General features: G+C 48.3%; 1 protein-coding gene across 9 annotated transcripts in view; it reads right to left on the reverse strand.

Annotated features, from left to right (window-relative positions):
- ZNF536 (zinc finger protein 536) overlaps positions 1 to 13,904 on the reverse strand; it is a 443,559-nt gene that overhangs the window by 135,220 nt on the left and 294,435 nt on the right. The window contains exon 9 of one of the 9 annotated variants that reach the window (XM_070451022.1): positions 6,794 to 7,690. The exons of 7 other annotated variants lie outside the window; for them this stretch is intronic. In XM_070451022.1, the coding sequence (XP_070307123.1) occupies positions 7,683 to 7,690 (8 nt within the window). In that variant the 3' untranslated portion in view covers positions 6,794 to 7,682. Of the gene's footprint in view, positions 1 to 6,793; positions 8,610 to 13,904 lie in introns of those variants that run through there. One more of the 9 variants, XM_070451023.1, reaches the window with a different exon arrangement.

The raw sequence follows: 13,904 nt of genomic DNA on the forward strand, positions 1-13,904 counted from the left end.
TTCAGATCTGGCCCTCCAAGTGACCCCAGAAGGCGATAGGAAGCCTTCTCGTAAGTTTAAATAAAGGGGGAATACAAAGCCCCCACCCCAGAGGGACTGCTCTTTCCTTTTGGCAAGAAGAAGGCCAGATGGCCACCTTCATTTGAGATGTCAATTGTGACCTCCTGACTCAAAACAGCAAGTGCATCTTAATCAGAGAGTGCCCTTCCTGTCCACCAGAGAAGGCTACTGCTCCAACCCGCCCCTCGAGGAAACCAAGACCTTCTTAATCACAGGCTGCCTCAAGGGGCTGGGAGGTGGACCACAGGCCCTGGCTGACCCTGCCGCCAGCAGCAACTGTCCCCACTCGCTGCCTGCCTGCCGGGTGCCGGCCCAGCTCGGCAGCCCAGGCAAACAGGGGCTGGGGTGAAGGCACCTCCAAATTTCCAGTTCGGGGAATAATAACTCACATGACTTCGATCCCATCTGCACCCAGGGAAGGCAGAGCAGGGAAAGAAGCATAAAACACAAAGTTCCCACAGTCAACATCTGTCTTAGTGCAAACAATGAACCATTATCTTGTAAATAATTCTGATTAAGCTGCAGCTTTTCCTCCTGAAGCTGGTGGTGGGGACCAGGGGGAGGGCGCTGCTGGGAAGCCGGCCTGGGCCACCAGGTGCTATGCTGAGTCTCCCCCGGCCCCCTGCCCCTCACCCGTCTTCCAGGCCTGAGCACCCTCGCCCTGCCCACGCCAGCAGGCCCTCTGACCACCTCCAAACCCCAGGTGGCTTCCAGAAGGTTCCTCCCTGCCGCCATGCTCTCCATTCTGCTGGCTCTTCTCCTCCTCCTCACTCTATTTCCCACTTTCCTCCCCTCTCCAGATGCCACCTCCACCATGTTTCTTTTACTCTGTTCATAGGTTTTCTCTTCTCTTACCGGCTCCTTCCTCCCCTTTTTTCTCCCCAGGTCTCCAGTTTCCCTTCTTCACGCCTTCCCCCTACTCTCCACTCCAACCTTCACCTCTCTCCTTTCTTCATCCGCACCTCTGACTCACTGTTCTTCACCCCTCTCTCCTTGTCTGGTCCTTCCTGCTCTTGGTCTCACGGTGGCTGTCTGTCCTCCCTTCCTCCCATCCCAGGCCCACCCCTCCAGACTCTGGGTTGGTGAAGAGTCGGGAGATTCTGAGGTCTTCAGGCCCCACCTGCTCCCCGGCTCTTTCAGACCGTCAGGCCTGAACAAGGCCGACCAGAAGCACTGTGCCCGCAGGAACCCCTCTTCCCACCACTGGGAACCCCCTCATGCCCCACCCCAGATCCAAACGCCCTCTCCTTCCCATGTGTCCCAGGATGCTGAGCTCAGCCTGCCTCTGCACCCACGCATCTCCTGTGTCATGAAAAAGAGCTGGGGCCTCCCAGAACTACCCAACAATAAAGAAGTCCAGGCACGCACCTGTGCAAAGGAGACAGGATTACTCACTTTGTGAGGGCTTTTATCCCAAAGTTCTCAAGAAAATTCCTCTGGTGATTTAAACTGAATTGCCTGAATGTGATTTTGAGATGACACTTCAAGCCCTAAGTTTCCATATAAAAACAAAAGCCACGGTATAAGAACCCTGTTCCTGCTAGCTGACCACTGGACATTTTTTTTAAAATCTCCTAATTGTAAATCCTTTGCAGCACGGGAAAAAAAAAAACAGGGTAAAGAGCTCAGTTGGAGCCAACAGGGGTGATGTCTGTATACCCCAGGAATGGGATCACTGAACCTTAGCACACCTTTCTCCATGGATGGGATAGAATCCCAGCGAGGCTGTCTAGACAGAGGTCTTCAGGTGGTGAGTACAGATTGGCAAGCATGAGGGGCTCCATGCTCTGCAATATCTTACCCAAATTCTCTTCCCACTTGGCAAGGTCTTAGGGAGTATGAGTCTTCATGGCAACCCTACCTGGGGCCTGCATGGCAGCAGAAGTCTTAAAATAACTGAAATGTGGATGATCTGCCAACATCCAACTTACTCATTCAAATTCATTGTATTGTCTTGAGGATGCACAAGGGTACACAACTGTACCCTTTGATGGATGACAAAACTAGAGGCAATCAACCCTAACTCTACTGCATAGCACAGGGAAGTCTACTCAGTACACTGTAATAACCTATATGGGGACAGAATCTGAAAAGGAATAGGTAAATGGATGTGTATCACTGAGTCACTTTTCTGTACAGCTGAAACTAACAGAACATTGTAAATCAACTATACTCCAAGATAATTTTTTTTAATTAAACAAAAGCCAAGGAATGGAGGAGTTCAAAGTTGGAGATAGCACACACTGTCCCAAACTAGGGGGCTTGCTAACCAACAGTGACTTTGAGTGGCCACAGGAATGCTGAGGATGGAAGAGTGGAAGGGTTGCAGATATGGAAGGGGATGTGAATTGTTCCTTGTGCCCCATGCATGCAAGATGGAGCACAGCATGACCCCTCTTCTCTCCCTACTTCCCACCTTTCCCTCTAAGTGTTGCTGGGTTGGAGTGTTGGGTGGGAGTCGGGGGCTCCCAAGAGGGACTACATACTGTCACACCCAAGAGGGACACCCTGGATTATCAAGTTGCTGTCAGTAAAGCACTGGAGGAAACCTTAATCATCATGAAAATACTATCTTCTCAAGCTCTGCTGTAAAATGAAAAAAAAAGTTAAATAATCAGATTTTTCTTGCACTACTATGAACCCAAAGATCCACTTTTATTGACTCCCTCTTTTTTTAAAAAAAAATTTGACTGACTTCTAGAATTAGAAGGGAAATGACTCAATGCTCTTCTTATGAGTTAAAAAAAATGTCTTGATGAAGAAGTAAGTATTCACATGGCCCATTCTCAGACTGAAACCCCACATGTTCATGTACTTGTGGGAAGACCAACGTGGTGCCCACATCTGGGACCCTGCAAGACTGAGTGCTCATGAGGATTCTAGAAGAGATGGAGTCTTAGAAACTCACTGGAAAAGTCAAGGAAACAGGGATCCTGAATGCCATAGGATTTGAGACCCAAGAGGATACCGAGGGGACTTGTCCAAGCTCCTTGGAGCATGCCTGCTGTAGATACTGTAGGTCCTCTGACCCCCGGGCCCGTTCTCCATCCAGCCTCCAGAAAGCCTGGCCCTAAGCTGAATGTGTGTCCCAATATTTAAAATCTACAGTTCGCTTCCCACCTTAGAGTGTGTATCTGCCCTCACCCTGGACTCTGGAAGACTGGTGACCCACTGCAGCGCACCAGGGATGAAAAAATCCTCAGACCAAGGGGTTCTGGCTTGCGCTGGACGCTGTCCGTGCCCGATCCCTTCCCCTCTGGCTCGCCAGGACGCCAGTGGCCCCTTGTTTCTCTCTGACGGTGAGAGACTGTTTGGCTGTTGGCTAAGCTGCAATGTCTCTCAACTACTGAGCACTACAGAGCTGGGGGATAAATGCCCCAGCTTCTTCAGCCCTCGGGGGTCATTCCAAGGTGAATGTCACATTGTGTCCTAGAGGATCCCCAGGGGACAATGCCTAGTCCCTGACCAGAGGCAGCCCTGTCAGCACCCTCACACATGCCTCCCAGGACTGCCCCCCACATGAACGAACTGCACCCCACTCCTCACTTCAGGCTCTGCTCTGGTGAGACCCCAACTAGGTCAGCCATGGGCTCCTGCCCCCCACATGAACAAACGGCACCCCACTCCTTACTTCAGGCTCTGCTCTGGTGAGACCCCGACTAGGTCGGCCATGGGCTCCTGAAAGACTGAGATGAGTGGACTCGGCTTGACAAGAAAGAGCCCAACATTCTGTGAAGCCCCAATGAACCACTGAGGCCTCTGTACCCCAGGAAGACACCTGCCTCCACCCGGTCCCTAGGTGCAGGGACAAGTTGGGTGGCTTGCCCTTGCGACTGCCCCAGCCCTCCCCCCAGGACATACAAAACACTTGAGTTCGAAAGAGAAAAGCAACTTGTCCATCATAGAAAAAGAGCAATAATTTGGTAAATTAATTGCAAATTTGCTTTCCCCGCTTGGTTGCCTTTCTCCTTTTCTGTGGATAATTGAGAGTATATTATATTAATTTGAGACAACAGAAGTTCAAAAAGAAAACTTAACCTTGTGAGCAGTGGGTTACCCTCAGATGGGTGTGTCTGAACAACTCCACAAAGAGCATGAATGACAAACCCTTCACACAGCCAGCCAATTTCTGGGTGCACAGATGGAGATTTTTGCTCATGAAACTGCTGTGCAGAGTTCCCCAACTTTAACCTTGAGGATGCACAGTTTGTTCTAGAGACAGAATCCACTCCTGCCCAGACAACACTGTACACGTTCAGCTGCATACTTAGGGCTGTAATTGAGTCATCATGACGCTTCTTTGAGAAAAAGTGACTATAGGTAAGAAGAAATCATCTCCCAAAATTATGACTCTTTTCCCCTGCACCAGAGCATCTGAGTTTCTTTGAAACACGTGTAATTGAAGAAGTGGACTTGAAGACTAGTTTTCACCATGAGCTGCACAAGCCTCAGCCTATCCCATCTCATGGCAGTTACCTCTTTGAAACTCCTTTCCCCTCTTTCCGACTCAGACCAGTGGGCCATCCTTGCTTAGAAGAGTCTAGGCTTTAGGGCCAAGGGTTGAGTCACAGCAGGGGATGCTTGGGGTTGCCCCAAATCTGAGTCTAAACAGGTTGTGCTTGTTGTAATGCCATGTGGGTATGAGGAGGGGGAGGCAGGCTTCCAGAAACAGGGCTGCCGGCCCCCCACGCTGAGCTGTGAAATGAAGTCAGCTCATCCCAGAGGCCTGGATCCACCCAGCTCCCTCACGGCCACAGACAGGATGTTCCCAAGAACACTCAGCTGGTGGGAAAGGAGTTCTTCCCCAGAGGCAGGGGGATGAGAGGGAGGTGGGGAAGAAGGGGGCAGAGGAGGGAGGGTTGTGAAATGAGTGGGGGTAGGAGGCTGGGGGCGGCTCATAAAAAATTGGAGGAGAGAATCCACAAAGGTCTCCTCTAAGCTTGAGAAGCTCCCCCAGGGGAGCAACCCAGGAAATACCCCCTGCTTTTGAAGTGGAAATGTGGAGACCCCCGTTAGGGAAATTGAGCCCCCATGGAGGGAAGAGGGAAATAGACGCCTGGATAGGGGGCTCCAGGGAACTTTCCTGCCATCAGCACGAGGAGCCAGGATGATATGTTTCCTGCAGCAGTTCTGCCTGTTGCTAAGACCTGGCCGCTCGCGCTGCACTGGACGCCCAGCCCCTTTCCTTGCCGGAATGGTGTCTCGGCAAGGGTTCCCACAGTGTGCAACATGACTGTAGATGAAGAACAGTGCCAGGGACTATGTGTTCAACCCCGGGCCCCTCAGCAGAGCCCTCTGGTCCCCACTGCCTCCTGGCCAGGGGGTAAAGAGGAAGCCCCTTGCCTTCATAGAGTGGATGGTGGTGAGCCCCTCCTTGGGAGCTGCAAACGTGGCTTCTAAAACCCAACGCGGCTTCAGGCCCCGGTGGAGAGGACAGGCTCACAGAGGCTTGGTGTGTGTGAGGAGGTGATATAGGCCTCATGGTGCCATCAGGAGGTGGGGACCCAGGAAAGGGCAGGGATGAATTCTTGTCCCAGGGCAGTTCCCCAGACTCAGGCGGCATTGGAAACAAAGATGGGATCCCCGCCCCCCAGAGTCTTTCTTTCGGTTCAGGCTCTGCCTACACACTGCTGGTGAAAGCTGGTCCAGGCAGCTGTGGCTGGGGTCACTTGCTATGTCTTGGCTAGGCATATGGGCGTCCACCAAGTTTGCCATCGGAACACACAGTGCATGTTCTCAGCTTCATGGAACAAGTATCCTGTTCTCAGACTCTCACTTTCACCTCTTATCTCTGATAAGACACAATCTAATCCTGTACTCTATGGTCTTTGGGGTTGCTTGGACAATTTCCACGAGACTTACTGATGGGAATATTTCCAGGAGTCAAGGTGACAAGGTTGACCTACTGCTGGGCCAGGCATGTTCCAGTGGATACTTCTGGGCTTCTGTTCCCTTGTACAGAGGACACTTCATTTATTTGGAGAGGGGGGACCATGCTTGGGGCTTCTGTCAAACAATGATAATACCTCCCCACACACACCCAGGACCAGTTAGCCAGGCAGCAGCATGTGCATGGAATTTAGAAGTTTACAAAACATGCCCAACTAGAGAAGCTTGGTAACAGCATTGAAATGGCAGGTGCCTGAAGTCCAGCTCATGGACAAAAAAAAAAAACCTAAGCAATCACAAAAGAAAAGTGAAATCCTTGCTTCGTGCCTCCTGCTGTGATGGGGTTTGGGGAGGAGCTGGCAGAAGCCTGTTAAAACACACAAGGGCACAACCAAAATATCACAGTGGACGAAGAAAATGTTCCACACTTCAGCAATTCTGAGGACCTTCCCATGTAAAACTACACTTCACAGGATGAAAAGAAAATGGTAAGGTCTGCTGCAGCAAGGCCAGGTGTGTGTGGTCCTCCACACCGGGGATGGGGGACACAGGGCCTGTGAGCTGTCACGGGGTCGAATCACCCACCCGAGAGACACTTGTGCACACCGATGCTCTCCCCAAACCCACCCAATGCGGAGGTGCCTTGACATTTGTATGTTTAGGAACTGTAACTCTTGGAGCCACCTAAAGATGGGTGGAAAACATAGCAGGTGACCCAGCAAACAGCCCACGGGACAGCATCTCTAGCTTCCCTGAATGTCCTGTTGAGGCTTCCAACAGACAGAGGGATGTCAAGGGTGGAGGGTGTTGCGGAGTGAATTAACATAATGACTCAAAACTGCACTAATGTTTCACAGCTTTTTTTATTAGCAATACCAAGATAAGTTATTGAAGCATTTTTAGTATTGTTTTACATTCCATTCATAAATGACCTAACTTGTAACTCAGCATACAGCACACTTAGAGATATAGTTTGACACTTATTCAGAAAGCTACAATTATTATAACTTACATGCCTTCATTACCAGGAACACCTTCATATATCTTCTAATTACTTCAACAATACTCTATTCCAAAGCACACGATAACCCGGTACAAGTTTACACATTTTGCTTCAATCACCATTTTTAAGGAGTGGATGTTGAGGTGCTGTTCACTGGTATTTTACTGTCATCTGTTCCTGGTTAACGTGACGACCTGACACAATATTAAACTAGCAATATTACTGCTTAAATACTATGGAGAAAGAGAATTACTGCACTTTTCTGTATTCTTCTAAAGTGTTACAAAATACAGGACAATCGGACACAAGCAGTAATGCCAATGAGACCATCACAGGGCCCGCTTCTAGAAGCTGTGCTGAGCGGAAGCCCCCCGCCCCCAACAGGATTTCCACAGGTGAAGGGACTCCAGTCCACCAGTGTTTGTTTTGCAGAATTCATGACTCTGAGGGAATTTTCTCTCTCGCTCAAGTTACTAAGCCTTCACCATCCTTTGCTAATCGTGGAACATATGGGGCCGTATTTTTAGTCTCCCTGATTCTTTGCTATATATACTGTAGGTTGGTATGCCATGTGTATACACATACCTATGCCAATAGTAATTATTTATTCAACACACATATGTGTATACATTCTTCTCTTGACTTTACACGATTAACAAGCTGCAGATAGCCACCGAGGAACACGAACAGACAAGGGCAAATCCAGCTAGACCGACTAGAACAGGGGGTGTCACTTACCTGCAAGAAAATGTGCAGATTCATTAAACAATCCAGAAACCATGTGGGCTAGAGGCATTTGAAAGCAAGGGCAGGGCCACACTCCCTAACTGTTTAATGGAACGATGACAATAAAGCAATATTATAAAATTTGGTCCCTCCATCTCTGGCTAAAGCAAGAATAGTCTATGTGATTAGAGTAGGTTGGCAATGAGATGCAGAGGTGCTGTTGATCAGAGCTAAGTAACAGGAGATAATTACTACTTATTTGAAACCTGGGCTTGGCACATAACATCTGAACAAAAAGAAGAAAGAACCTGACTCTTTCAGCAGCTAAGATGTCTGTAGCAAGATGGCTGTCCATGCCAACCACCACTTTGATTCAGCAGCCTAAGAAGGAAGACCCCAAAGCTTAAGCCCAAGGTCCCCCAAAGCACTCAAGACACACATAGGGTCACTCTGTTCCTATTGCATATGGTGGTGGCTGGGCCTGCCTGGAGAGATGGCATTTCCCCAGGAATGTGGATGTCCATTCTGACAACACTCTCTTCACTCGGCATTCTCCTCCTCTCTCCCAATTTGAAGTCATCATTAGTGAGGAAAAATTACTGTATATACGCATGTATGTTTTGAACCAAAGAGTTTGGTTGTTCTCTTCTCCCAGCCCAGCCTTGATCCTGGGCAACAGGTATCATGCGATCCAAAGAGAACATGGATACGGCAACCAAAATGAAAGCTACCAGACTTCTGCTTCGGAGGCACTGTTGATTCAGACAGTAGCTTTTGGAGCCAAAAATATGCAGCAAAAGGAAAGGAACATAAACAAGGCTAAATGTCACCAGTGTTTGCCGACTTACAGACACCATCCATTTGTTTGTTCTGAAATGACGAGTGGACCATTTGGCAAATACAATGGTATTCACACAACAGTTCTGTCATCCTGCAGTGCAAACGACATCACGTCAGTGGCATTCCCATTTAATTTAAAAAGAAGGAAAGGGAGGAGGAGTAGAATGCCGAAAGAGTTTGGAGAGGGCTGTCATCCAAAGAGGCTGCACCCGGCAAGGCTCTGGATGGGGCCAGGGGAGAGCCTGCCCAGGGTGCTGGTTTCTGTGGGAGACCCCAAGGGGATAGCACCTTTGCTTTGTTCCATCAGAGACAAAGGGAAAGGCTCTGTAGCCAGTTGTGAGGCAGTCAGCAGGGGCAGAGCAGGCGGGATGGGGGGGGTGATTTGCATTAATTGAAAGGATCTGCCCTTGGACTTCAGGACAAGCCAACTGGTCCTCCCTACTGAGGTCTAACATCAGACCCTGGACACGCACCATGACTGGGGGCAGGCTGGACTATGGAAGTCAACAGCCAACCTGGAGATGATAAAATTGGACAAAGAAAGGGAGTGCAAAAGTTGTGCTTTATCCACAGTGTCTGTAAGCTGATAGTAAGAGTCAGCTCAGGAAGAGGAAGAGGAAAATAATTGCTCACTTGGCTTTAAATAAAGCATGGCAGTTCTGGAGACAAGACCCTATGACAGAGATTCCCTGGGCCTCCTAGGTTCACTGCCCTCCCACGTGTTGGCTGAACTGGGCACCTGTACAGTTGGTGGATTTTGTGGTTCTCCTCCTGTGCCATTTAACTAATTTTCTTTCTCCATTAGAACCTGCTGGCTTCAGGGCCACACCTTAAAACTTAGAATTGCCCACGAGACCAAAAAATGTACCACCTACACAGGCTATGTACCGGGAGCCTGTGCTTGGGTGTCTTCACACACACATATGCAATGTTCAAACTGTCACACACCCCAGCCACAGACCTGACTAACCACAGACCTTAGCCATTTCTTGGCCAAAGCCTGAGGTGGTTAAGACTTATTTCCTACTCTGAAGCACCTGCTTTCTATCAGGAGGCCAACTGGGTAGAAACTGGCAGAGTGTGACCACAGTGATGGTATGTCACCACCAAATTGCCAGAACTGCCTTCCAAGCTAACATTCCCACATACCAAGAAATAGCCATCAGTCACTTGGCATGGCAGACATGAGGAAATAAAATTGGCATGCCTCCATAACCTTGATGGAAAGTAAGATTTGTACCTGCTCAGTGCTAAAAGGGACGATTGCAACCCAAAGATGTTTGGGCAGTGACATCACCTCCTTGTGATAGCCTAACGTGGACATTCATCTCTTCTAGAAAATATCAGCTCCATTTATCCAAGCTCTTCTACCTCCATCATCTCGTTTTATCCTTATGCTTCTGTCCATCAAAGAGGTCCTATGTCTTTCTCCTCTGCTTGCTTTGGCTGTGATGCTGGCGGCCCTGGACCCACCGTGAGTCATGGAGGAGGGCGTTCTCCTGCAAATCTTTTACACGTGGACAGAGATGTGACCTTCCAGAAACAGCTACTCCAGGCCATGCAGGTCTACAAGTCCCCTCTCACTCTCAGAAAATCTCTTGCATCTCTGGCATTAAATGGCAATAGATGGAATGTTGCAGCTGTTGACCCGAGGCCTGCCCACATCATCTCACAGACCGGTGGGGTTGCAGAAGACGGTTTTCACATATCTTTTCTAGGGATGACCACAGCAACGCAACCTTCTTTATACTCGAGCAAGGGCGGACAAACTAGGACCCCTGGGCCAATTCTAACCCAATGCCTGTGTCAGTAAATGAAGTTTACTGGAATGCAGCCATGCCCATTTGTTTCTTTATTGCTTACTGGCTGCACTGTGCTGCCCAGCAGACACCACAGAGCCTGTAAGCCTAAAGGGTTCACTCTCTGACCTAGGAAAGTAGTTGCCTACCCCTGCTCTAGACTACATAGCTGGTAAAATGGTGAATATTTTCAGACTGCCTATGCTGAGAAATCAACAAGGCTTCTGGAGGCCAGAAGTCACATTTCAAAAAGAGTTGAGCCTCATTTTATCATTTCATCAGACAATTTAGAATACATGAGGTACAGAGTATTCTGAAGCCTGTCTTTTTTCTTTTTTTTTTTTTCAGGAAGGGGGTTTCTCATTGCCATGAAAGAACTCTTGGTCTTAGACATAATTTGGGTCAGGGAAGCCAGTTGCCCCTAATTGGGAATACTGAATCAATTGCTGTTAATGACCCTGCCTTTCCCAGGCTCAGTGGGTCACTCAGTCTGGGAGCCACTGTACAAGGACCTCAGGCCCACCACAGACAAGCTCCTAGATTCTCCTCGCTCAGCTGGGCTTCCCTGAGTGTTGGTAACTCCAAGAGCAAGGGGGTTGTACCCTGCTCATTCCCTTTCACTTAATTTGACTTTAGTCAACCCTATTCTTGGGCTCACCAAAGAACACAGAACAAACTCTGCTCAACACACCATGGTTCCCAGTCATCCATCCAGGGTTCAAAAATAAAAGTAGTGGTTGCTCTTCAAATCCACAAGCTCTGGAGTGAAGCAAGTTCTGTCCCTGGGCCACGCAGCCAGTCCCACAGGTGCTGTGCAGACCCATCTCTGTGCAGTCTGGGGCCCACCAGAGCACTCTCAGATATCCAGCTACTGGCTGATCCAACAGTTCATCAGATTTCTCAGCCTGGACAAAGGAGCTGTCTGCCTTGTTTTGTCAGTGGGTATGAATGCTGCCCTGGTCTGCCCTGGCCCCTCTTAGTAGATAATCACATGGATCCTGTCCCATTACAAGACCAAGGTCAAATCCATTCCAACAAAACCAAGGGCACATCCAAGTTCTCCCACGGCATGGGAGTGCCCTTGTACATTATACTCTTCAGCAAAATAAAGAAAGGTGGGCCATACCTGGAGCCTGGAAATGGGGACTTTGATTGGAGCAGGACTTCTTGTAATGAGATCAGGCCCAGAGTGGGACCTGACTCACTCTAGAAGCCAACAACGCATGCCCTTCAGTTTAATCCAAGATGGCTCAGTCACCTTCTTAGGATCATCTGTAACATGTCTCTGATATTTAGAAATTCATGCTCAAGCTCTCAATGTTGGCAAATGCTGCAAGCTTCCCCTACCCAGCTGGCTGGGATGGCCTTTCTCCTGGCTGTCTCTCACTGCTGCATGGCCTAGGAGTAGATAGTGCACATAGGCCAAGACCCCAGGCCTATGACACTAAGGAATGTAGGACCAGAGTTTTAAAAGTTAGAAAGCAGGCATGCAGAATTACGAATCCAGAAGTAGAGTCTACAATGTGAGGATCACCCACAAACTGAGGGTTAAAGGCCCCTTCTCCACTCACCAGCTTGTGTCAGCAGAAACACTGAGCTCTGGTGGGAGGGGGCACTACACGACTTGAACAAGGTCTTTCCTGATGCTTCTCCCATCAATTTCACATGAGAATAGACACAGATGGACATCAGCTCATCCGACAAGCCTGTTTCTAGGGGCATCAAAGCAGGGATTTGGGTTTACTAACCAGGCAAAATCAGACTCCGAACTCTCTTGAGATAAGAACTATCAGAATAATTCTTCGGTTGTGCAAAGCCCAGCTTCTTGAGGAAACCAGCTATCAAGCTGGTGGGCCTGTTTGAAAATCCATATCTACTCTGAGTGGAGCAGAGAGGAAGGAATAAACATTAGGAATATTTGATTCCTTGTGCCAATATCATATCCACCTTGACAAAGTCAAGCCAACGGGAGTTTGAGGTTTTCAACTATCATTTGTGCTTTCTGCAATGCTAAAAAGACAGTAGACTAGGCAGGAAGGAAAATGTCCCCAAATGCCCCCTCTGTAGTTCAGTGAGTTTAAGTTTTCCTCCCAGATATCAGTTCTTAGGAAGGATGAATATGCCTGGCCCTCCCATGTCACAACAACCAGTAAGAAATCAAGAAGAGGATTTTGATTATGGTAGGCTGGCGTGGGAGAGGGGAATGAGAACTGGACAGAGTCAAGACATCCCCCCGACCCAAGCAAACACAGAGGCCAGGGAAGGGCCTTTCTTGCCTGCTCCCAAACTAAGCAAGAGGATGCAGAAGAACTGAGGATAAATGAAATGCAGAACTTGTGCTCTCTAAAAATCAGCATTTTTTGGCTGGAATAACTTTTGGCATCTTAGCCTGAGCTCAAGGTGGAGGAGTGGGACCTGGATACCCCACTGGGAAAGCAACCAGGTCCCCAGAACCTGGCTGGGCTGACGGTCTTCACTCCCCTTTCAGGACAGGGGCTGCTACTTACATCTCAGGCTGTCACCCAGTGGCTGAAAAGGCTGACTAAGCAAAGCTTTTGCTTGTACCCTAGAAATGTCAGAGGAGTGTGGTGAGCTGCTATTTGGGGAGGGGGAGAAGGGCCTGAGAGCTACAGCGCAGCGGAAAGGTCTCCCTGATACCGCTTCCCCTCCACCCTCGCCTCGTGCGAAAGGACACAAGCAGACATGCTTCCTCAAAGGCAGGCAGCCTTCCTTCGGCATTGATAGGACGATGGGAAAATTAATAGGGGTAATATGAGCTCATTTCAATAATAATGAGCGTATAAACATGCCAGGTTTTGATCTTTTCTGATGCATGGATTCCTGGCAGGAACTAGGGTCCTACGTAGGTATTTGAAAGAACTGAAAATAGACTTAAAAAAAAAAAAAATCCCCAAACAACAATGAAAAAGAAAGCACTCCAATCACAAACTTAAAACAACAACAATAAAATAAAAAAAAAAAGACAAACATCGCTCCCCTGGAAGAAAAGAAAAGAAAAAAAATTGGACTGACATGAAACCCTTTTCTCCTTCCTTTAAATATTGTTTTTAACAGCTTCAAAAGTAATGAATTGTATGTGACTAAAAATAGATCTGGGGGTGCTGGTTAATGGGGCCTTATGAATCATTCAGCATAAGGAACTGTCAATATTTTTTTGAGCTGTCAGAAATCCATTTAGTGATTTTTGAAAATTCAAAAAATATTTCTGACTGCTTGATCCAGTTCTTAGTGAATTAGGGAAGGAGAGAGAAAAAGAAATATATCAATTTAAATTATGAACTGAATCCAGCTTGCTGATCCCGCTCTGTGCTAAAAGGAATGTCAGGATTCAGAAGTTAAATAGGATCTTCGCTCCCTCCCTCCCTTCCTTCTTTCCTTCCTTGCTTCCTCCCTCTTGTCCTTCTTTCCTTATTCCCTCCCTCCCTCCCTTCCTACTTTCCTTCCTTTTTTGAACAAATAAAGTCACAGAAATGCATTCATGGGCTACAGATGGGAAGATACCATGGTCATTTGTCTCCAGTGGGAAATTTGGGCCTGGAAATAACACACTGAACTTCAATTTGGAG

The sequence above is a fragment of the Odocoileus virginianus genome, chromosome 20 (assembly GCF_023699985.2).
Source record: "Odocoileus virginianus isolate 20LAN1187 ecotype Illinois chromosome 20, Ovbor_1.2, whole genome shotgun sequence".
Taxonomy (NCBI): Eukaryota; Metazoa; Chordata; class Mammalia; order Artiodactyla; family Cervidae; genus Odocoileus; species Odocoileus virginianus.